Raw genomic sequence first — 26,061 nt, 5'->3', positions numbered from 1 at the left:
TGATCCTGCTCCGCCACTCGATTCCTTGAAGTTTGTTTGTCATTTTGTTCTGGTAGTTTATAAACATTAAAAAAAACGTGCAGTACGGTGTAAGAGATGTCCTGATTTATTGGCGTAACTTCCTTGCCTGCCAACTGGGGAAATAATAACCCCAGTCACTTTACCAGGAGGGCGATGTCCTTTAAGATTCCAATCGAAACTTCTCCGGCCCGAACATTGTACTGTCTTCACAACGAGGAGGCTTTATGTTATCCTGGGTGGAATATTTTCTTTAAATAATAATAATCTTTATTGTCACAAGTAGGCTTACATTAACACTGCAATGAGGTTACTGTGAAAAGCCCCTAGTCGCCACATTCCGGCGCCTGTTCGGGTACACAGAGGGAGAATTCAGAATGTCCAATTCACCTAACAAGCACGTCTTGTGGGAGGAAACCGGAGCACCCGGAGGAAACCTACACAGATATGAGGAGAACGTGCAGACTCCGCACAGACAGTGAGCCAAGCCGGGAATCGAACCCGGGACCCTGATGCTGTGAAGCAACAGCGCTATCCACTGTGCTTCAGTGCCACCCATCTCTGAAACACCAAGCCGAACCTGGAATCGAACCTGGAATCTCCTGATAAGTAGTCAGGCACGTTATCCATTGTGCCACTGCACAGAGTGCTGGCTGAGGCGAGGTAATCGGCATGCAGGGCACCGGGAGTGAATGCCAGGGTTCCAGGGGGTTGTACCAGGGTACTGCCCAGCCATGTCCCTCTCCTCCCCCCGAAACTATACTTATCCGTGTTTCCCCAGTGCGTTCCCTTTGCCTGGTTCCCACTTTCTTTTTAAACGGTTGTAAACCTTGCCGACTTTGGTGGGGGGGGGGGTATTAGCCGGCTCGTTACATTTAAACATATGGAAATGAGGTTCCCGACCTTCCTGGGTGGGAACCTCCGTTATGTCAGGAAGGTGGGTCTTATTCATGAAGGTTCTGCCTTCCTCACCCTTGCCCCTCGCCTGCGATGTAGCGATCCTCAGGTTAAATCACCACCAGTCAGCTCTCACCCCTCAACCGGAAAGCAGCCTATGGTCATCTGGGACTATGGCGACTTTACCTTGACCAAGTTCCTCCATGGTGTTTCAACTTTGTATCAATACCAATTTCTTTACCAGGTATGATTTTGTTAAACAGTTGGACAGATTTTGCATTGAATCTTGTAGCTGCACAACAAATTTATTCCCAGGATAGTGTGGCATCATTTGAGAACTTAGTTTTTGCCATTTGATCAATGAACGACCTTACTCACCAGATTGGTAGATTTTAAATGAAATGACATTTAAATTCATTTAAAATGAAATATTGGACATGCCTGAAAATAGCAGTTGTATCTATTTCCATTAACGGGACAGAGCAGTATGTCGAAAATAGTCCAATTGTTCATATGCACCAAAGAGGCTATAATCTGAAACAATTAATTTATTTTCAATAGCGTAATGCCATTGAGAAAAGAACTGGGATCAGCTGCTTAATAAACATTTTCTTGCCCAACAACCTGGGCCAGGGACCTCACAGAGGTCCAGCCAGTTGCCCTGGATTAAATATCCAACTTTCAGCCACAAGGCCATTCCTCCAATCGGAAATTATACAAACAAAGTGTGCAAATCCCCCCCCCCCCCCCCCCCCCAGGTGTTTCAAGGCGTCAGTGTTCACAGTTATAACCTATCATGCGGCCAGGGATATCGGAGGTGATCACACAGATTGTGGCAGTGCCGTTGCACATCTGGTTTTGCCAACCCCTAGAGGACCAGACCAGATGCTGAGGCCTTCTGTGTACAGAGCATATTGTGAATGATAGCCCATTTGGGAAGTGTTTGTGGTGTTGGTGCTTATGTAGCTGGTACGCCCTCGGATTGCTTCATACTGTGAACGCGATTCAAATTAACTACTGTATTTTTTTGTTCATTTGGTTCTTACAGAAGCTGAAAGCTACTGCACTCACTCCTGCAGTATGTATAGAACAGTACAGCACAGAACAGGCCCCTCGGCCCTCGATGTTGCGCCGAGCAATGACCACCCCACTCAAACCCACGCATCCACCCCATACCCGCAAACCAACAACCCCCCCCCCTTAACCTTACTTTTTAGGACACTACGGGCAATTTAGCATGGCCAATCCACCTAACCCGCACATCTTTGGACTGTCTATGTGCTGTGGTGAGGGCCTTTATATAGAGTGAGCCCAATTTCTTGCATGTTTGCTGGTGATTGTTGCAACCGGATGCAAATTGCTTCGACCTATTTTCTACCTCCTTAGCTTTCACCAAGCTACTTCAAACCTTTTCAAAGATGCAGCGACTCCCTTTATTTAATAATTCGCGTGATGTGACACATGCATCGCTGGCAATGTCAGCATTGCCCATTTGGAATGGCCTCGGGCTTCATGATGCGATGAGGCCGTTTTGCCTCTCGCGGGATTCGTGACGCTCACAACGACTCCCGAGATTTAATGGAATCTCGCGAGACGTCATAATCTGGACCTCGCCCTTGCTGGACGAGATCCAGATTAACATATTTCAGTGAAGCATTCGGCTAATTTAAATATGTTTGTTGGCGGGAAAGAATCCTGGAAGAATCACTCCACACTCGGACCTGCTCTAAATGTCAAACAGTTTATTGATTCTGCCAGCAGGAAGTAAGCTGATGGGCACAGCGTGCGCTTCTTCCCTGAACAAGGGCAAATCATTGATATTCGTACATTTTCAAACAGTTACTCAGCCCACTTCGGCTGACAACGAGCCTATCGTACAAATTCTAGATTATGTATAGATCCAATGAAATGAGTTGTTAGACATGATTGGGCTGCATGATCAACTCATGGACAGACAGACGTTTCTTCACGATGTTGTTCAGATCCTTAGCAACTGTCCCTTGATCGACGCAATAGCTCGCGAGGTTGAGACTTCCTCATCTTGACTTCATTAGCTGGTTCCATTGTTCGGGGACAGCTGCCTGCCGTAGTCTCGTCGAGCTGCTGAATGAGTCATTGTGACGGTTTAATCTCGTCTAGTTGCTGATGACTCATTGCGTGTCTCTGCGTAAACTGACCTGCTCCAAGAATGTGGCCAAGTAAACCCCATGATGCCTCTGCAACTTGTTATTCTCCATTTTGGCAAGGGTTTGTACATTCTTAGTGTGATACTCAGTTTAGGGCGGCACTGTAGCACCCTGCTTCACGGTAGCACTGTTGCTTCACAGCGCCAGGGTCCCAGCTTGGGTCACTGTCTGTGCGTAGTCTGCACGGTCTCCCTGTGTCTGTGTGGATTTCCTCGGGGTGCTCCGGTTTCCTCCCACAAGTCCCAAAAGATGTGCTTGTTAGGTGAATTGAACATTCAGAACTCTCCCTCCGTGTACCCTAACAGGCACCGGAGTGTGACAACTAGGGGTGTGGAGTGAGACGCTGCAGAGGATAAACCCGTCTTCGCCGTGTGCAAGTCTGAGTCTCACACAGTTTAAGGCAGTGCTCAGGGCTCATCTGACGGGGTGTAGGATGAGTCAGTTTTTTCCAGGGCTGGAGAATAGGTGTAGGAGGTGTGCAGGGAGTCCAGCGAACCGTGTCCACATGTTTTGGGCAAGTCCAAAGTTGGAGGGGTTCCGAAAAGAGTCTGTGAACGTAATGTCAAAGATCCTGGGAAGTGGCGCTGAGCCTGTGGGCGGTGATATTTGGGATCTCGGAGGATCCAGTCGGGCAGGTGAGGAGAGAGGCTGCAGCCTTTGCCTCCCCGATAGCCTGGAGACAGATCTTGCTGGGCTGGTGGAACTTGGAGATGGCAACAGCAGGAGCATTGGGTAAGCAACTTGGCAGAGTTCCTCCACCTCGAAAAAATAAAGTTTGCCATCAGAGTAGCAGATGGAGGGGTTCTCCACGAGGTGGAGGCTGTTCATTGACTCCTTTCAGGGACAGTAACACATCAGTGAGGGGGGTGGGGATTCTTTGTGTTGGGGGCTAGTTGTCGAAGGAGAGGTTGGTATGGGGGAATAGTGGCAATTGTGCGTGGTTAACTGCTGTTGTTTACTCGTTTCCGTTCTGTGTATATTTGAAAATACCCCCAATAAAGCATTGTTAAAAAAAAAAGATTGTTGGTTGGGCGAATTATGTTTTCAGCCAGCGTTCATCGTCTGCAGTGACTACACCTAATGCTTGGTCCCTGTCCAGTTCAGCACCCAGATGATTGTCTGGATGCCTTGTGAATGGGTTTGGAGATGGTCCATGTGAACAGCCAAGCTTGAGAGGGCAATGTTAGATTCCTGGTTTAGTAATATATTTCGTTACTAGTTGCTGTATATCCAGAAGGCCTGATGGTGTGATCCTGAAGAAGTCTTCAACTTAAAGCAAACTAATTTATTCAGTAAGGATGAATTATAATTGAGTTCAACACTCTGCAGAATTATCACCAGTAATCAAGTAATTAAATATTAATGTATTAACTGATTCAAAACTACACGTGCTAACTATGCTGTGATCTATCTCTCATACACAACTGCTGTCTAATCACTCCTGGGTTGAAAGAGACCAAGATCCTCTGGGAGAAATTACTTGTAGTGGGATCTAGTGGTGCCCTCAAGTTGTAGTGTTACAGCTAGATGTTATAATTAACCCTTTAGTTATCTACATATACGCATATCATTACAGGCAAGGGACCAATGAGGTTGGAGGATGGTGAGTCACATGAAGATATCTCCCTTTAAATTGAAGAATATCATTCCCGCATCCTCTTAGCTTTATTGCATCCTGCCTTTGTAATATAATTTTCCATACGTTTTGTAGATCCTTCCAGTTCACCGAATGCCGCAAATGTTTTTCTTTCTTCAGTAAGGGATGGGAAACCAATTAGTGAACGATAGCTTCGCCTTTTCTCTATGGTCTCAAAAAGCCGCTGCACTTACAGAGGGCAAAAAAGAAATCTGGTTGGCAGGGACACTGGCTTATTTAGTGGATAAAATCACTTTGATATTCTTGGAACTGACTGTTCCATAAAAGGATGAAACTTTCTTGATAGCCCTACATCATAAGTATACGCTTTGTCCCTGAAAGGGCGGGAAGTAGGCATGAGTGAGATTGCCTTACCTTGGATAGATTCTGACTTCTCGGAGGTAAGTAAAAGATGAATGACGTACATTATGCAGTGATTGGTGAGGAGCACCAACAGAATGTAGCAACCTTATAACTTCCACACCGAGAAACACAACAATGCAAGTCGAAGTTGACGGTTTCTTAGAAAATCCAGCCCAAAATAATAATCCCGCCCACATTTCTGAAATCGGTCTTATTCTGTTTGCGGGTTTTTTGCAATGATTTGCTGTTTTGTTTTTTTTTGTGTCGACACAGAATCCCCTCCACCTGCAGATGAGCCTGGAAACATCTCACCCCACCCATGCGGACATCCTCATCTTCCTCCTGACGATGAATAGCTGGTATGACGTCAGCCTAGTTTTGTGCCAAGAGTGGAACGTGACCAGCTTTCTCAGCCTTCTGTACAACAACTCCAAATTCCACCTGGGGACCATTTTCAACGTCGCCTCGGACAGTGACGACGCCACCTTTCCCAGCTACCTGCAGGAGTACCTGGACACGGCCAAGGAGGCGCCACTCTCCATCGTCACCTTCGGCTGCGACATCGAGCATTTCCGAAAGATCCTCCAGCTGGCGGCTAACTACGGATTAATGCTGCCGGAACACCACTGGATTCTCGGTGACTCCCAGAACGTCGAGGAGCTGAGAACTGAAGGCTTGCCCATGGGCCTGCTGGCCCACGGCGAGACGGCTCAACCCCCTTTCCACAATTACGTGCAGGATGCAGTGGAGCTGATCGCCAGAGCTGTGGCCACTGCTACCTACGTGAGGCCAGAGCTGGCCCTCATTCCAAGTATAACCAACTGTATGCACTGGGAAGAAATGAATATTACATCAGGCCAGTTTCTTTCCAGGTGAGAGTGCGATCGGTGATGTTTTCATTATACTCATTACAGACCAATTACAATTTTACACTTGAGTAGTTTTATGCTTACAAGGAAATTCAATGGGAATTGATGAAATATGGCTTTTATTAAAATGATAGATAGATAGATAGATAGATAGAGAAATACAGCACAGAACAGGCCCTTCGACCCACGATGTTGTGCCAAACTTTTGTCCTAGGTTAATCATAGAATTTTGGACACTAAGGGCAATTTATCATGACCAATCCACCCAACCTGCACATCTTTGGACTGTGGGAGGAAACCGGAGTACCTGGAGGAAATCCACGCACACATGGGGAGGATGTGCAGACTCCGCACAGACAGTGACCCAAGTCGAAATCGAACCTGGGACCCTGGAGCTGTGAAGCAATTGTGCTAACCACAATGCTACCGTGCTGCCTTTAAGAAGAAATTAATCTACACTCCATTATTCTACCCTAATCCATGTACCTATCCAATAGCCGCTTGAAGGTCCCTAACGTTTCCGACTCAACTACTTCCACAGGCAGTGCATTCCATATTGAATGATATTGAAGACCAGTGTTCATCTGCTGTTTTTGCCACTCAGGAGTCACATGGCCCTTCTAAGGGTAATTACCATGTTGCTGCAGATTAGGAACTAAATCACGATTTTAAATCAGTGCAAATTCGAGCAATTGAGCCAAATTGATTTGGTTTAGGCTGTGACAGCCTCCTCCAACAAAGAAAAGATCTGCATTTAAACTGTGCCTTCCGCATGCTCGGGATGTCCCGAGGTGCTTCGCAATCAGTGAGCTGCTTTCGGACAGTACTTGCTTGCTGCTAGGAACAGGACTGCCATGGCCAGTTGTGTACAGCAAGTTGCATTCGGCTCAGTGACCAGCTGATGGGCCACATTTCCATTTTCGGTGCCTCGAAGGAAATCTGGTGGAGCGAATCACCGGACATGGTGAGAATCCATCCGAATAGCAGTGCATCGAATGGAAGTGGGGTGGATTCCACAGGGACATGGGCATTGGGACCATCACATTTGTCTGCTTGTAAGTCTCAGCTTGACTCAGTGTTAGCACAGTCGCCTCTTGAGTCAGGCGCCTGTGGGTTCAAACCCTATTCCATAACACAAGATACCACTTCAGAGAAGCAATGCAGGGGATGCTGCATTGCCAAATATGCTGCTCTTCACCTATGATGCTGAACTGAGACCCACATTTGCCTGTTCATGAAAATATAAAAGGTCAACGGTCACTATCTTGAGGGTAACCATTGACCAGAAACTGAACTGTACCAGCTATATAAATACTGGGGCTGCAAGAGCAGGTCAGAGACTGCAGAGAGTAACTCACCTCCTGACTCCCCAAAGCCTGTCCACCATCTACAAGGCACAAGTCAGGAGTGTGATGAAATACTGTCCTTTTGCCTGGATCAGTGCAGCTCCAGCAACACTCAAGAAGCTCAACACCACCCAGGACAAAGCAGCCCCGCTTGTTTGGCACCCAATCCACATTCACTCCCTCCACCACCGACACACAATAGCAGCCGTGTGTACCATCTACAGGATCCACAAAAGCTTTGACAAAGAGTCATCGGACTCAAAACGTTGGCTCTTTTCTCTCCCTACAGATGCTGCCAGACCTGCTGAGATTTTCCAACATTGTCCCTTTCGCAACTAATTTCCTTAATCCATCACTATGCAGGGTAGTCCTTTGTTTTACCGTAGGCCACAGTCTTTGCATAATGTTAGAATCCACATAAGACAACATTTTCCAGCATTCAGGATAAAGAAAAAATCATTTCAGCAGTTTTGAAATGACCCTGCCGGTAAAGCTACCATTTTAGTTTCACCATTTCACAACCTTCCTCCGTTCCTTTCCTACCCATCCCCTGGATACTCGTGCTTCCCCCACCTTACACCTTCGCCTCTCAACGACACAATGTCTTCCCTACCAATGCCTTCACTGCTATCATCACATCTGCTTTTCCCTTTAAATTCATCACTCCCTTCCCCAGCTCCACCGTCCTTTTGCGACTGTCACATATCTTAAACTTAACCGTCCGTCCACTCACGGGCCTCACGGTAGCATGGTGGTTAGCATCAATGCTTCACAGCTCCAGGGTCCCAGGTTCGATTCCCGGCTGGGTCACTGTCTGTGTGGAGTCTGCACGTCCTCCCCGTGTGTGCGTGGGTTTCCTCCGGGTGCTCCGGTTTCCTCCCACAGTCCAAAGATGTGCGGGTTAGGTGGATTGGCCATGCTAAATTGCCCGTAGTGTAAGGTTAATGGGGGGATTGTTGGGTTACGGGTATACGGGTTACGTGGGTTTAGGTAGGGTGATCGTTGCTCGGCACAACATCGAGGGCCGAAGGGCCTGTTCTGTGCTGTACTGTTCTATGTTCTCCCTGACTCCCACTTGCTCCCTTGCAGACCGAGAGGCCAGAGAATTTTAATTCCCAAACGTGTCACCCCCCCCTCCCCTCTCTCGCTACCAGCGCCGGCCCTAGGGTTGCTGGCGCCCCGGGCAAGCTGAACTTCGGCGCCCTGGGGGGCGGGGCCAAGGGGGGGGCGGACCTGAGGGGGGGGCGGGGGCGGACCCGGCGGGGGGGGGCGGACCCGAGGGGGGGGGTGGACCGCAGGGGGGGGGCGGACCGAGGGGGGGGGCGGGGGGAGCGGACCGAGCTGGGGGGCCAGCCCAGGGGGAGGGGGGCCACTGCGCATGCGCTGGTTAGCACCGGCCCAACTGCGCATGCGCGGGACCCGAGTCTGGCGCCCCCAAGCACATGGCGCCCCGGGCGACTGCCCGAGTTGCCGGTGCCTTGAGCCGGCCCTGCTCGCTACCCATGTTCCACAAGAAGGGATTTACTTGCATTTAAAATCCAAGTTTTAAAAAATGACACAAATTAGAATGAGGAAGGAAACCTCCCTGGCTTTCTCTCTCCATTTGTGTATTTCTCTCTTGTTCTCTATCTGTCTTGTAGGTGTTCTGAAATCTCTGTCTCATAGGTGTAACAGTTAGTGCAGACATTTTCTGTTCGTAGAACGTGGATGCAGAGGATGACCTGGATTTTGTGATAAGAATAATAATGTGGTTATCAGTGTTCACCTTAATTAATGAATAAATTGAACACAGAATGCCCGTGTCTGCATAAACAGAGTTTGTAAAGCCCTCTCTATTACCTGGGCAATGCAATGCCGAGGCTCCGTACAATGGTACGGAACAACCATGTGGCTCAATCAAACTTTTCCTTATTGAGTATTGCAAATTACTACACATATACTCAAACAACTGGTTATTGACCTTCCTGTGTGCAAGAGTCCACCCCGGATGGTCCATCCAACGAACGCGTCTCCTTTACGTCTTCAGTGGCTGATCGGGTCATTACTTCCTGATGATCACATTGCCTCTTTTGGGCTCTTGATGTTTCTAGCGTGAAATATGTCACTCAGGCAGGTGCACACATTCCCTCGGAGACATCAGAGAACAGCAGCAAGTATCTCCCGTTCAAGCTCATAGAACTTCAACCTTCAACCAAATTAAACTTTAGTCTGCAGGACCTTCTTGCATAGAATCCCTGCATGCAGAGGGGCATGCCCATGGGCCTTCACAGTAACTTCATTTGAAGCCTACTTGTGACAATAAGCGATTTTCATTTCATTACATTTTCATTTCATTTCATAGAATCCCTGCAGTGCAGAAGGAGGGCATTCGGCCCATCAAGTCTGCACAGACCTTCTGAAAGAGCACCCTGCCAAGACCCACTCCCCTGCCCTATCCCCGTAACCCCACCTTACCTGCACATCTTTGTTTTTATAAATTTAGAGTACCCAACTATTTTTTTTTCCAATTAAGGGACACTTTAGCGTGGCCAATTCACCGAACCTACACATCTTTGGGTTGTTGTGAAACCCATGCAGACATGGGGAGAATGTGCAAACTCCACACGGACAGTGACCCAGAGCTGGGATTCGAACCCAAGTCCTCCTAGCCGCAGTCCCAGTGCTATCCACTGCGTCACGTGCTGCCCTCATCTGCACATCTTCAGGCACTAAGGGGCAATTTAGCACGGGCAGTCCACCTAACCTGCACATCTTTGGATTTCTTCGTGGGTAAACGGTCTCAGTTCTTATGCAGCTCATAGTTTTTGCAAGTGGGCTACTTTGCCCGTGAAGCAAAAAGCAGACGGGCAGATTTGTAACCTTTCTCCAATTGAGCAACTTGTACACTCTGTTATTTCCCATTTCTTCGGTCACACACAATCTTCCTCTGTTTCACTACACTTTGTCCATCTTGGAACACAGGACTGAACGCTGGCATTTACAAGTGTGAGTACATCTGAAGCATCTTCACCTGCAAGCATTAGTAAAAATTAGATTGAATGAAAATGTGGATTAAAAATGGGATTATAACAAATACCTTTTAAAAAAGTGAATTGACAATGAATCTTACAACGTAAATCAGGAAGTTGCTGTCGATTCCCCAGGCTCTACCTGCTCATTGCACCATTTTATAACTGAGAAACTCAGATTTATTTAAGATGAGACGTTGATGTACTTAAACCACTTGATACCCACAAAGCACATCAGAAAAATGTCGAGATGGTGGATTCAAATTCAGTGAATCTTTAATCACGTGATCAGCCAGACCACCTCACTTGCCCTGAAAATGTACTTTTCTAAGTGTGGAGCCTCAGTCCTTCATATTTTCATTGTTGGAGATTTTTTCTGAAACTTTTAAAAAACTTTTTATTTGTCTTTTGTACCTTTTAAGCCAATCTTACTTTCCCTTGTTTCAATTTTGCTTCCTCTACATGATTTTGCATTTAATTAAATATGCTTACATGCGCTGCTTTCCTCAGACTTGGTGGTCTGGACTTGCCCAGTTAGGTCACGATTCTGATATCTTCCTGAGTTCTGGGTGAGGAGGCGGAAAATCATAGAATCATAGAATTTACAGTGCAGAAGGAGGCCATTCGGTCCATCGAGTCTGCACCGGCTCTTGGAAAGAGCACCCTACCCAAGGTCACCACCTCCACCCTATCCCCATAGCCCAGTAACCCCACCCAACACTAAGGGCAATTTTTGGACACTAAGGGCAATTTATCATGGCCAATCCACCTAACCTGCACATCTTTGGACTGTGGGAGGAAACCGGAGCACCCGGAGAAAACCCACGCACACACGGGGAAGATGTGCAGACTCCGCACAGACAGTGACCCAAGCCGGAATCGAACCTAGGACTCTGGAGCTGTGAAGCAATTGTGCTATCCACAATGCTACCATGACTTTGGGTGGCCGTGTCCAATTACGGACAGTGGGCAGACAAGGGAACTGGGAGGTTCAGAATGGTGTTCGGCCAGCAACCGAACCAAGAGAGGTTGGCTCTGTTGAGCCAGGTAGGTGGGAGAGTGCATCAGGATGCTGAAGAGACCCACAACATGTAGACTCAAAGGCACAGAGGCTCTGACCTTTCCTGCTCTGCCCTGGTTGAGTTTCACATATCGGGAGGGTGGTGTGGCTCCTTTACCAGGAAGATCCCCCCCACAACGCTGCAGGGGCAGCACGGTGGCGCAATGGTTAGCACTGCTGCCTCACGGCGCCGAGGTCCCAGGTTCTATCCCGGCCCTGGGTCACTGTCCGTGTGGAGTTTGCACATTCTCCCCGTGTCTGCGTGGGTCTCGCCCCCACAACCCAAAAGATGTGCAGGGTAGGTGGATTGGCCACGCTTAATTGCCCTGTAAGGAAAAAATGAATTGGGCACTCTAAATTTAGGTTTGAAAAAATACCAGGAAGATCCCATCCTGATTGGAAAATGGCCTGAGTTGGGCCCGAGGTGACATAATTGGCTTCCCAACCTTTGGAGCCAGATGCTGAATTCCTCCATTGCCTCCCCCCCCCCCCCCCCCCCCCCCCCCTCCCGGGAAGTTTTCCCGGAGATGGGAGTACTCCGGAGGGTTCCCCCAATTTTACAAGAACGGATCCAGGGACGAGAAACATCAGCTGTGAGGGTAGATCGGAGAGGTTGGGACATTTCTCCGGGGAGAGAAGAAGGCAAAGCGGGGATTTGATCGAGATGCTCGGAATCATGAGGAGGCTGGACAGAGTAACTGAACTCACTCGTACAAGGATCAAGAACGAGAGGGGCACAGATTTAAAGTGGTTTGCAAAAGAGATAAATGTGATGTGAGAAAAGTCCTTTTCACAGAACGAGTGGTTGAGGTCTGGAATGCGCTGCCTGGAAGTGCAGTGGGGATAGGTTCCATTGAGGCATTTAAGAGGGTATTACGATTAGTTGAACAGAAGCAATGCGCAGGGGCACGGAGAAAAGGCAGGGGAATGGCACTAAGTTACCATGCTCATTTGGAAAGGATGTGCAGACACGGTGGGCTGAATGGCCTCCTTCTGCACTGTAACAATTCTGCGATTCTGAATTTCCTGAGCACCTCCATTGCTAATGCCGTCTCTCCAGGGCTGGGCGAATGTAGTCCCCAGTTCCTCAGGAAGGATTCTTCAACTTAATTGGCTGAGGTTGTTGCTTGTCACATAAGATTCCTCGTCGAGGTTGTCACACTGTTTTGGTTGTGTAATTACCACGTGTTGAAGTGTAAGAGCTTTCAGAAAGATGCACAAATGTCGGCAGAATGAATAGTGAGTGCCATTCTCTTGCTGCTGGCTGCATAATCCAGGCGGTATTTTGTGGCAAGTTGTACCAACATTAATCTTTCCTTTTTCCTTTGCCTCGCTTTCATTCTCTGAGCCTAGTCTCTCTCTCTCTCTCTCTCTATCTCTATCTTTCTATATCCTCCTCTCTCCCTCAGCTCAGTGCACTTCTAAAGATTCTAAAGCACAAGACAAAGACGTGTGTCGTGCAAACACTCTCCATTTCTTTCTATCAAAACGCACTCAACAGCTTTCTTCGTTCTAAGTGAAACTCAGGTGTAAATCCTCGAAGTAACGCTTCTGAAATCAGTTCTCTTCTTTATCCAAACATCTTCAAAAAAAAATATTTAAGTGCTAAATATAAGGAAATATAGCCCACCAATACTGTGGCACAGTACAGCGCCAGGGCCCAGGTTCAATTCCGGCCTTGGGTCACTGTCTGCGCGGAGTCTGCACGTTCTCCCCGTGTCTGCGTGGGTTTCCTCTGGGTGCTCCGGTTTCCTCCCACAGTCCAAAGAAGTGCAGGTTAGGGTGGATTGGCCGTGCTAAATTGCCCCTAAGTGTCTCGAGATGTGCAGGTTAGATCATGGCGTTACAGGGTAGTGGGGGGGGGGGGGGAGAATGGGCAAAGAGTATTCATTCGAAGGGTCGGTGCGGACTCGATAGGCAGAATGCCTCCTTCTGCACTGCAGGGATTCTATGATTCTAATGCAGTTAGTTGAACGATGCTAACCCATCCAGAGGAGCAGCATGGTAGCATTGTGGCTAGCACAATCGCTTCACAGCTCCAGGGTCCCAGGTTCGATTCCGGCTTGGGTCACTGTCTGTGTGGAGTCTGCACATCCTCCCTGTGTGTGCGTGGGTTTCCTCCGGGTGCTCCGGTTTCCTCCCACAGTCCAAAGATGTGCAGGATAGGTGGATTCGCCATGATAAATTGCCCTTAGTGTCCAAAATTGCCCTTAGTGTTGGGTGGGGTTACTGGGTTATGGGGATAGGGTGGAGGTGTTGACCTTGGTGCTCTTTCCAAGAGCCGGTGCAGACTCGATGGGCTGAATGGCCTCCTTCTGCACTGTAAATTCTATGTAATTCCAGGAGTAGGGTACTCATGCACAAGCTGAGGCTGCATAGTACACATTAAGCCCACAGGCACTCAATTCTGGACAAAAACGTCAACTTGAAAAGACCTTCAAGTGATAGCATTAATTAGGGGCAATACAAGACAGAAAGGGCAAATACGTTTAACCGTGCTGTAGTGAAGTATGTATTTCTTTGAATATTCTCATTGCTAAAGATTAGGCAGAGAACTTTCACCTACTGTGATGTAAGCAGGTTTTCTCTCTTTGAGAGTTAACATTTACAGAGAATAGGTAGTTAATGGGTTATTCCTGGCATTTGGCCAAATGACAATGTTCACTGCACTCCAAATGTGTGAAGTTAGCTTTGACATGCGTTGACGCGATAGGGCAGCATGCAATGCTTGTGACAAAAGGACTCCCTTTTCTGAGAATTCTAAAGAGGTCAGGCAAAAATCTGCTTAATCTGTGTCTTCAAAAGGTTGCAAAGGTTTTGAGCTGTTTTCAATCGGGGTTGTTAGGTCTGCTTTTGATTTGTGTCATGTAAACACTGCAGTTGGCACTGAACACGCTAGAATAATTAACAGATAAATTAGGATCAGAATGGCCACAAGAGGTTAGTCAGGCACCCGAAAACATGGGTGGGCCCATAGAGTTATCTCTAAATTGTACAGTACTCGGGTTCAAAAGTCTACAAGTAGTTCTTGAAACCAGTGGGAACGAAGGACAGAAGAAATCATGGGAGATGTGAGTAATTAGCTGCCACCCTGCTATCTAAAATCAGCTCTACATTTTGCACATGGATTTACCTGCACTTGTGAAAGAGGCAGCAACGAGGAAATGCGGCTATTCAAAGAGAATTTAAGGGGGCAAAAGTTCCCACAGCCTCCCTTTAATTGGCAAGTCCGGCTCGTTTAAAAGCTGGGCGATGATAAACATAACAGAGTACTTGCAGCTGCGAGGGAGGTTTAGCAAGGTAATTATCATTCTCACTGTGATACTGCCGATTGAGCATTCAAGTAGCTCCCTCATTTTGAAGAGTGGACTCCTCAGCGTTCTGGTATTTTGCAGGATTCTGTCTTTCTCCTCAAGGCCGGGGCCCTTTTTCCCAGACTCTTCGGCGTTCCTGCTACCCTGGGCATGGCCTGTCATTGTTCCTTTTTTTGGTTGAGGTGTACCTGGGTAGCCTTGCTGGCTAGCTTATGGCTACCACTGGGATGTGTACTGCCCCATTACTTTGTGACATTGTATAATCTATTTGACAATAATGACGTTGGGATATTATAATCTGATTCTAACTAAAGAGCACTTGCATCGAATCATTGAATGATACCGCAAAACAGGAGGCTATTTGGCCCACCGTGCCTCTTTGCAAGGGCTATCCGATAAACCCCACTCCCCTGCTTTCTCCCATAACGTCAAGTATTTATTCAATTTCCTTTTGAATGTTACTGTTGAACCTGATCACCCTTTCAGGCAATGCGTTCCGGACTACACTGTGTAAAGGATGTTTTCTCATGTTACCTGTGATCCCTTTGCCAACCGTCTTCAACCTGTGTCGTCCGGGCCAGTAGAAACAAGTTTCTCCCCATTTGCTCTCTTGAAACCCTTCATTGATTTTGAACGCATCTGTTGTCAAATCTCCCCGCGCACCTCTCTGCTCCGGGAAGAATGACCCCCCTGCTCCTTCAACCCCTCCATGGTCACCTGAAGTCTTTCATCCCGCTTCCCATACGAGTCAACCTGCTCTGCACCCTCTCTGAAGCCTTCCCGCCAGCAGACCTTAATCTTTCCAACCTATTGGTTTGCTTCCAAATCGCCCCCCTGCACTCCCCCCCCCCCCCCCCCCCCCCCCCCCCACCGCCCCTTGCATAGACTGCTCTTGTTGTCCCTGTGTATCATTGTCAGCTCATGTTAACCAAATTCAGCATTGATTCTTTTTCCTGTGGCTGGAAATGAACGGAAGCAACAGGACAATTAGAACGCGGCACTGCAATTACCCTATGACCTTCGACAGTCTACTTAAAACCAATGCCATTAATTACAGTCAGATCTTAATTTTAAAAGAGCACTTTAATTTGCGCAATGGAGAGTCAGTGGATTGATTCTGTATTCCAGCTGTGTTCCTTTGCTTTGCCTCTCTAAAGGCTTGAGCGAATCCAATGCATACCAATGACACCATTGAAGTGACTGCAGCAAGCCGCCAGGTTAGAGAATGAAGCAGCGGGGCCAGGTACAATGAGCTTAGCCCGTTGGAGGTTGGCAAGGGGAAAGACAAGCAAATTGGTGGCTGTGCTTTGCCTAGATTCCCTTCTCCCCATCCCCAACATTTTTTTCCCAAACGATTGACGGCCGGGATCCTCCCATCGCGAGGACGGAGAATTTTGCACTCAGTTGAATGTCCCATTCACAGCAGCGAAATCCCGCCCAACAATGTATAACTTGCGCGCCTCTTCATTATTTAAGAAAAACAGCATCGTCCTCTTCAAATGTTTTCACAGTCCCTGGAGCAAAAAATATATACGGTGTGCCCTCACAGAAACTAAATAATCTGCTGTGACATTTGTTAAGGTCCAGGGTTCAGAGAACCCCAAAGTGTATCATGGAGTTCACCTGGCCCTTAACTTTGAATTTATTGTGGTTATGGGGAGCACGGGCCTGCCTTTCAGGTGTTATCCAACAGAGTGTTACAGTACTTTTAAATAAAACAATGTTTATTCATGAAACCAGTTAACACTTTATAAACCCACTGTAAACATCTTAACAACAATCAACACCAATAAATATCCAAAGAATACAGTGCTCGACAGATAACCCTTAATAAATTCCCAAACAACATCCAGAAGACAGAAGACCCGTTTAACACAGAGATCAGGTTTAAATTCTCTGATGAGAGCAGTTATCCCTTTGAAATAACCCAAATGAACACTCTGTAGCTTGTAGAGAGATCGATGCACATCTGCTGGCTTTCACTGCTGCTCTTCTCTCTGAAAACGAAACTAAAAACTCACTCTGTAGCGGCCTGCTCAAAAACAAAAGTAAAGCAGGCAGACAGACCAGCTCCACACACACTCTATCATCACTGATAAACATCCATTTCGTAAAGACCTATTTCTTCAAGGTACTCTCACATGACACAATCTTTTGATTTTCCTCCCCGAAGTAATCCCTTTTCACCGGCGATCAAGTCAAAAATTGTTGACGTTGCTTCCTCAGCATTGGTCTTGTGGCGCGGCGGGTAGCAGCCCTGCCTCTGAGCCTGAAGCTCCGGGTTCGAGAACCAGCCCAGGACTTGATGGCCAAGGAAAGAGCGTCCATTACGCAGACAAACAGGTTGAGTGTCAATCTGCCTAATGCTCCCAGCATGCCAATGGCTTGAGGCAGCGTAGCGCCCCCTCAAGCAGAAAGCTTGGGGCGGCAGACTAATGACCTGTTCCAGGGGAAAACAATATCACCATGGGAACAGATGAGCATCTGCCTTGTGTAGCCTCGGTGTGGGGAGAGAATCAACCATTTTTTAAAAAATAAATTTAGAGCACCGAATTCATTTTTCCAATTAAGGGGCAATTTAGGGTGGCCAATCCACCCTAAACATCTTTGGGTTGTGGGGGCGAAACGGTAGCACAAGTGGATAGCACTGTGGCTTCACAGCGCCAGGGTCCCCGGTACGATTTCCCGCTGGGTCACTGTCTGTGCGGAGTCTGCACCTTCTCCCCGTGTCTGCGTGGGTTTCCTCCGGGTGCTCCGGTTTCCTCCCACAGTCCAAAGACGTGCAGGTTAGGTGGATTGGCCACGCTAAATTGCCCTTAGTGTCCAAAAAGGTTAGGAGGGATTATTGGGTTGTGGGGATAGGGTGGAAGTGAGGGCTTAAGTGGGTCGGTGCAGACTAGATGGGCCGAATGGCCTCCTTATGCACTGTATGTTCTGTGTTCTATGAAACCCACGCAAACACGGGGAGAATGTGCAAACTCCACACAGATAGTGGCCCAAAGCCAGGATTGAACCTGGGACCTCGGCACCGTGAGTCTGCAGGGCCAACCCTGCACTGTGCTGCCCTGGGAGAGAATCAACTATAACCGCTTCCTCAGCATTGGTGGCGAGCGAGCTATATTCAGTTTAAGCTTGTGACGAGGTGCGGGGAATTTTGCTAACATACTTTTGAAAAGCAAAACCAAATATCTCTTTCTGCTTCCCTCAGATTTTTAGCAAACACGAGCTTCGATGGCGTGACTGGTTATATTAAAGTAACAGATCCATCTGTTATCACTTCAGACAGCCACTACTACATCTGGAACCTACAGCTTGACCCCGTTGGGAAACCGATGTGGACCCGTCTTGGGAGATGGCATGAGGGGAAAATTGTCATGGACCATGGGATTTGGCCCAGCAAGATACAGAAGCAAAACAACGGCGACGGCCGCTCATCCCGGTTACATTTGAGGGTGGTGACGCTTATTGAACATCCGTTTGTATTCACCCGCAATGTGGATGAAGACGGTCATTGTCCTGCCGGGCAGCTGTGCCTGGACGCCCTTACAAACGACAGCGACGTCATCGAGAGCCTCTTTGAGAACTTAAAGTCGGGCAACGATTCTGTGCCTATAGAATACAAGAAGTGCTGCTACGGCTACTGCATCGATCTCCTTGAGAAGCTGGCGGAAGACATGAGTTTTGATTTCGACCTGTACATTGTCGGCGACGGGAAGTACGGAGGCTGGAAGAACGGCCGCTGGACGGGCCTGGTCGGCGATCTGCTCAGCCGGGCGGCGCACTTGGCCGTCACGTCCTTCAGCATCAACTCGGCGAGAAGCAAAGTGATCGATTTCACCAGCCCTTTCTTCTCCACCAGCTTGGGTATCCTGGTGCGGACCCGAGACACGGCGGCCCCGATCGGGGCTTTCATGTGGCCGCTGCACTGGTCAATGTGGGTGGGGATCTTCGTGGCCCTCCACGTGACGGCGTTGTTTCTCACTCTGTATGAATGGAAGAGTCCTTTTGGAATGACGCCCAAGGGGAGAAACAGGAACAAGGTCTTCTCCTTCTCTTCAGCCCTCAATGTCTGCTACGCCATCCTGTTTGGCAGGACAGCTGCTATCAAAACCCCCAAGTGTTGGACAGGACGGTTCCTCATGAACCTGTGGGCTATATTCTGTTTGTTCTGTTTATCAACATACACTGCTAATCTGGCCGCTGTAATGGTGGGGGAGAAAACGTATGAGGAGCTTTCGGGCATTCACGATCCTAAGGTAAGAGCAGTAATGCTGCCCCTTTAAGCTTGTATACAAAAGCAAAGGTAACCCTCACTGGTTTATTCAGCTCAATGCATGCAGTTGGCATGCATCATAATGACCTCAATTGATAGATCCCAAAGCTCCCCGTGTTATTTTATTTTGTGTCAGCGAGGGGAGAAGTTTAATTAACTTGCCTGCTCAAAATCCAGCAAATCATTCTGTACAGCGAGGGCTTCATGGTGACTTCCTATTGTCTCCAAAATATGTCACGTAATGTGCACACGTGTCCCTGTCACACAAACTGATTTGGGCGCTGCCGCTCAGATACCAGTAATACACTGCATGGAGTGTCTACCTGAAATGCCCCAGCTCGTCTGAATTTCGGACTTTACTCTGGGCTTTGATTTGGTTTGGTAATCTGCTTCCTTTGTTCAAAGCAGTTACACTGGCTCCGATAGTTATAAGGGAGATGGGGGGAACGTGGGTGGGGCCCTAAGCGACCAAAGAATGCGCAAGGCTGCGGTCAACCTAACACCGGGACCTCTTGTTACGTCCCCAGCTAATGTTACTGCTGGACAGTCAGGTCCAGGATGGAACCCGGCTCTCCAGAACCTCACTTTTATTTTTTGTTTCGAGACCCGGATCAACGGAGTCACAGTTCTGACGATTAACTTTTAACAAAACAATAAAACATTTATTAAATAAGAAAAGATTAATAATAATACACTAACTCCTTCACCCCAGCTATACTAATACAGATATATGCTGATTTATAAGGATAACACAAGTTACAAAATATTTCTTGTACTCTAATGTTCTCGGTAGGTAAACAGTCATGTAAACCAATGGTTGAAATATGGTCGGATACTATACACTCTGAAACCAATTGACAGGTGCCACTCTATACAACTTCTGCGTATTTCTCATCAGATCCCCCCCCCCCCCCCCTCCCCCCCCCCCCCATCCCCCCAAGGTGTTCATCACAATGGAGCCAACTGGTCACACTGGAACTCTGGCTTTCATACGAGGGTTTCTAATCACTACTCTCAAAGAGCATGTTTTGAAATCCTCTCCCAAACAAGGCTTTCTTTGCCAAGGGTCCACATCCAGGGTTTCAGTCTCTCCTTCCAGTATTCCTCTGCCTGGAAATACACATATATTCAAGCTTCCATACCGCCTCCCAGCTGCCGAGGTACGGCAACAGAACACTACAGCTTCACAGGCTGTATTAAGGTGTCACCAACTCAGGATTACTTTGGATGTCTGGCTTCTCACTAGTCAACATTTCCAAGTCTGCACCTTGCAGCTCTGACAGTAACTGGGAGCCTCCCTCTGCCTCTTATCCACCTACCCTGCACATCTTTGGGTTGTGGGGGTGATACCCACGCAAACACGGGGAGAGTGCAAACGCCACACGGACAGCGACCTGGGGTCGGGACCGAACCCAGGTCCTCAGCGCCATGAGGCAGCAGTGTTAACCACTGCTCCACCATTCTTCCCCAGGCTGAACCATCAGTGCTTCTGCTTTTCAGTGTGGGCTTTGGTGATATGCATCACTGTAAATACATAAGGGGTTAATGTAAATACACTACGACTAAGTAAACACTAGAGAAGCACCAGAGACGTCATGACATGCAGACATACAGCTAATGAACACATAGAATAGGACACGACCAATGGGCAGTCAAGACACCCAGAGGTGACACTACCACAAGGGGACATTACACAACCTATATATCAGGACAGGGCACACATGCTCTGTCTCTTTCCACAGGCAAAACTTTGAGAGTAGGACAGGGGCAGATCAGAAGCATCACACCCACCACGTGGCTTAGATCAGACTGGTTAGTTAGATTGAGTTATTATAGCAAGATTAGCAGGAGAGTCGAACTCATAGAGAACTCAGCTAATGGTTCAATAAATCACATTGAACTTACTTCAAAGTCTGGAGCATCTTTTGGTCAAAGCTGCATCGAGTTGCAGCCTGTGTTATCCCAGAGTACATAACACAACATGGGCCTCTGGTTACGAATCAACAGCTTAATTCTTTTACCCCTGTAATTGCTGCAACGTTGTGAAACTTTAATTCCAGAGACAGGCAAAGTTCTTACAGACGTGTAGGCATCTTTGTTCAACATGAAGCCAAACTAAAGTTTTAACCCTTTCTTAGCACACAAACACAAAAAACACAAATTTAGCTTAAATTTAAAGTTCTATCTTATTCCTAATACACACAAGCGGAAATATAAATTAATTGAACTATCTCTGATTTCCTAACACTTTATAATTTTTTGTTTTTGTTCCATTTCCCGCCTGGCATTGTCCAAACTGACAGTCAGGACTTGAGGGGAAACCAAAGCAGAAGACATATCAGCAGAGTGGATTGAGAACACCGCTAATAGTGGCGCGGGGGAGGGGGAGTCGGCGGGATTTGAAGCCGGAGGAGACGATTGAAAATTGTGACAAAGTGATGGGTGATAGAGGCTGCGGTTGTAAGAGGCACGCTTGAGGGGCTTGGAGGAAGCCCAGTTCTGCCTGGCCCACAGTGGGTGCAGGAAAAGACCTTCTGGAGCTGGCAACCCCAAAGTTCCTTTTCTTTGTCCACTTCCAAGGGGAACCGTGTAGCAGCGGTGAATTTTAAATTGGGTTCCCAATGGCAGTGTGGGAGACCGGTGTAAATATGTTCAATATGTTCATGTGGTATCTCACTGCTTCACTGCTGCCTACTCCGCCGCCATGATAATCACTGCCGTAATAAAGGTAGCGGGCACGTGTGTTGCAGTCTTGGTGCCCTTACTTGGGCTTATTCATTCACCCTTCAACCCCCCCTACTGCCCATCATGGGCTCATAATGGGTTAATTGGCCTCTCCCGCATTCCCCCCTCTCTTAACTGCCCTCTGAAATGGCTTGGTTAGCCACTCAATTCAAGGGCAATTAGGGATGGGAAACAAATGCTGGCCTTGACAGAGACCGCCATAGCCCACGAAAGAGTAAATTAATAAAAAAATAATGAGACCCTTCTCTCCCGCACCATAATTAGATTGTGCGTTGTTCATCCATCGGCCAGAAAACACCAATGTCCCATGCTCCCAGATGTTTTAACCACAGAACCTCCTCAGGGTTTTACCGAGAATGTAGCAGTGAAGGTTTCTCAGTGTCTCAGCAGTTTTAACGGTGTGTTTCTGAGCAGGAAGGTCCTGGGTTCAATCTGTGGTCCCAGCTCAATGAGAAAGATGACACATAAGTAGTGATCACTTCAGTGAGGTAATGGGGAGCATTGGTTAAACTACTGTGGTAGTCACCACTAGCTGTATTATATGTGTTACGGTAAGACACATATACTAGAGGTACATGGGTAAATCCCTGCCTGCTGGGTCCGCCCTGTAGGTGGTGTATAAATGTGTGTGCTCGCCGGTGCTGCAGCCATTCTGGTAGCGGCTACAGGAGGCACAACATCTTTGCTCAATAAAGCCTCGATTATTCCCCTGGAGTTTGGAAGGTTGAGGGGTGACTTGATTGAAAAGACCCCGAATGATATCGACACGGTGAATGTGGAAAGGATGTTTCCTCTTGTGGGTGAGTTCAGAACTGGGGGTCACTGTTTTAAAATTTGGGTCGCCCTTTTGGATCAGAGGTAATGATGATTTTTTTTCTATGAGGGTCTGTGCGACTTTGGAACTCTGCCTCAGAAGACGGTGGAGGGGGGTCATTGAATGTTTTCAGGTGGGGGGGAGATAGATTCTTGTTAGACAGGGGAATCAAAGGTTATCGGGGGTGGGGGGGGGGGTGGAGTAGATTGAATGTGCAATCCAAAACACAAATAGATAAGCCATTATCTTGTTGAATGGCGGAGCAGGATCGAGGGGCTGAATGGCCCTTGTCTGGAGTGAGGAGAAATCGTCTTGACTGCTCACCGTGTAAATGTTTTAAAAGGAAGCTGTAAGAAACCTTAATTTATAGATGGATGTTGGATACTCTTGTGAGTTGTAGAAGTCCACAGCTGCTGGAAGTTATCTGGGAGTATCAATCTTTATAGCAGAATTAAGCAGCCAACTCTTTTGTCAAAAGAACAAATCTCCAATTCGAATAAATAATGAAACTTCTTCAGCAATAAATTTCAATCTGGAAGACTAATCGGCAGCAATGCTTTCCCTGAGCAAGTTAGTTTGTCTCTCCAGAGTATTATATAGCTGCCAGATAATGGTCATTCGTAGGAACTTGGGCGAATGTCATCTATTTCTTGGCGTACTTCGGTATAATTTGTTACACTGTTGAATGTGCAATAAAATGCAATATTTTCACTGTCGTAACGTAAATGACGATTGTACCAGCGCTAATATGTTGAGATCCAGGACTGGAAAAAATAATGTTTGGATTGGGATTTTTGGAAATACTTATCGAATTATACACAGTTTGCAAATGTTCCATGTATTACCACATAGCTATCTACAGTGGGATATTTTCAGTGATCAGAAACAATACATCGCTGAATATACATCTAAATAAACATAAGAACATAAGAACTAGGAGCAGGAGTAGGCCATCTGGCCCCTCGAGCCTGCTCCGCCATTCAATGAGATCATGGCTGATCTTTTGTGGACTCAGCTCCACTTTCCGGCCTGAACACCATAGCCCTTAATCCCTTTATTTACAACCCTTTGGGTGAAGAAGTTCCTCCTAAACTCAGTCCTAAATCTACTTCCCCTTATTTTGAGGCTATGCCCCCTAGTTCTGCTTTCACCCGCCAGTGGAAACAACCTGCCCGCATCTATCCTATCTATTCCCTTCATAATTTTAAATGTTTCTATAAGATCCCCCCTCATCCTTCTAAATTCCAACGAGTACAGTCCCAGTCTACTCAACCTCTCCTCATAATCCAACCCCTTCAGCTCTGGGATTAACCTCGTGAATCTCCTCTGCACACCCTCCAGTGCCAGTACGTCCTTTCTCAAGTAAGGAGACCAAAACTGAACACAGTACTCCAAGTGTAGCCTCACGAACACCTTATACAGTTGCAGCAAAACCTCCCTAGTCATAAACTCCATCCCTCTAGCAATGAAGGACAAAATTCCATTCGCCTTCTTAATCACCTGTTGCACCTGTAAACCAACTTTCTGAGACTCATGCACTAGCACACCCAGGTCTCTCTGCACAACAGCATGCTTTAATATTTTATCATTTAAATAATAAAAGGGTAAACAAAAGGGTTGATAACTCTACACATATAACAAAGGAGAGGAATTGGAGTTTCTGCTTTAAGCTTTCAAATGATTAGGTTTCATGTTGAATATGAAAGGTTTCTGAGGAGCAGAGCAATGGTCAAAGTGATGATATAGTTGAAAGGCGTAGTTCAAGGTCTTATTAAACTATTCGTAGCCTTGAGTGGTTGAACAGTAAGTATTTAACTGTGAAAAGCTATGTACAACGATATAGTAAAGGTCCAAGCTCGGAGCTAGCTCTATGCTTGCTTCTACACACAGCACTATCCAACACTACACTGACCACCCCTTGGTGCAGGTCATGTGTTCTCTTACATCACTGTGTGGGCAGTACTGTACTCAGCCCCACCTTAACCCTTTATGTGCCAGACACTTACACCACAAATATTGCATTACCAATTATGTTAGTGTGCATTGTTGAGGCAAAGTGCTGTACACACTCAAATACACCAGGAAATACCTATGTACATATTTGTACTTATCTGCTTTCATTCTTGTGTGCACAGATTGTTTTTGTTTGTAATATTCATAACCCACTGTTCACATTTTCATGGCTTCTATCTTAGCCTTTTCCTCCTACATGTTCTATTTAGTTTCTTCTGTTGCTGAACTCGCTCTGCTTCCCAATTGGCCCTTTTGCTCCGCATTTGCAACCTTTACTTTCTCCTGTTCCCTGACCTCTCCAGACTGGGAGAATGACAGTTTATTCCGCATACCGAAGTCGCACAACATACTCAGCCGGCAGCTGATGCAAAGCAGGCAAAGATACTAAGGGAGTAAGCGGGATTCCCAGCCAAAGATCATCCTCTTGGGCAGCACGGTAGCATTGTGGATAGCACAATCGCTTCACAGCTCCAGGGTCCCAGGTTCGATTCCAGCTTGGGTCACTGTCTGTGCGGAGTCTGCACATCCTCCCCGTGCCTGCGTGGGTTTCCTCCGGGTGCTCCGGTTTCCTCCCACAGTCCAAAGATGTGCAGGTTAGGTGGATTGGCCATGATAAATTTCTCTTAGTGTCCAAAATTGCCCTTAGTTTTGGGTGGGGTTACTGGGTTATGGGGATAGGGTGGAGTTGTGGACCTTGGGTAGGGTGCTCTTCAGCCCATAAGACTCGATGGGCTGAATGGCCTCCTTCTGCACTGTATATTCTATGATTCTATAATTCTTTTGTGGAAGGGTAATCTGCTGAAAGTGGCTCACGAGGGTGAGGAAAGCAAAGACAAGTTGACGTTGAATTTCTCGCAGTAGATGGAGAGGTATCGAGGAAAGTCTTGCAATCTAAGTTGCGACATAGACGCATGTTTCATTGTCAGTGTAGCGCTGTCGCAGGTGGAAAATGGAGTTGGCTGTTCAGGCCTTGGGCACAACTAGGGAAAACAGCTGGGCTATCTTTTTGGGCATGTTCGATTTTCCAACACTCCACCCGTGAAGGGCTTAAAGAAAAAAATCTTCCCCACATCTGAACAGGTGCGTAGACAAGGGGAATAATCAGTATCCAGGAAACCTTATACCAATTCCAAGAGAGGTAATGAATCAAGGCCATAAAGAATTACCTGCACGATTTGAGTACTACTTTGTGGCTTTAATTGTTGAAACATGTATTTATTGATTTTGCGCGTCAGGAGCTAGAGTTTCCACTTCAGACACAACTGGTGATGCAGAAACAAACAGGCCCCTCGCTTGCACTAGTTTTAAGAAGTTTATCTTTCCTCTGTTTCCACCCAAACTCAATTTCATGGGCGCGATTCAGCGGAACAGCTTCCAAGTGTCATTTTGTGAGCGTTTGGTGGGGTGTTTCTCGATGACCATGCTGGCGAGACGTGGCAGTTACACGCAGCACTCACCACACCAGCAACAAATTGCATCCGCAATCTGCAAAAGCATTTCTTCAACGGCATCATTCAGG

The 26,061-nt window shown here is 47.2% G+C and overlaps 1 protein-coding gene across 1 annotated transcript in view; it reads left to right on the top strand.

The window, feature by feature from the left end:
- The window catches only part of grin3a (glutamate receptor, ionotropic, N-methyl-D-aspartate 3A), a 159,668-nt gene that overhangs the window by 72,141 nt on the left and 61,466 nt on the right, over positions 1 to 26,061 (top strand). The window contains exons 2-3 of the mRNA XM_038804211.1: positions 5,374 to 5,972; positions 17,906 to 18,953. Of these exons, the coding sequence (XP_038660139.1) occupies positions 5,374 to 5,972; positions 17,906 to 18,953 (1,647 nt within the window). The remainder of the gene's footprint in view (positions 1 to 5,373; positions 5,973 to 17,905; positions 18,954 to 26,061) is intronic.

The sequence above is a fragment of the Scyliorhinus canicula genome, chromosome 8 (genome assembly GCF_902713615.1).
Source record: "Scyliorhinus canicula chromosome 8, sScyCan1.1, whole genome shotgun sequence".
Taxonomy (NCBI): domain Eukaryota; kingdom Metazoa; phylum Chordata; class Chondrichthyes; order Carcharhiniformes; family Scyliorhinidae; genus Scyliorhinus; species Scyliorhinus canicula.
Note: the sequence above shows the minus strand (reverse complement) of the source record. Positions and strands in the feature narration are given on the sequence as shown.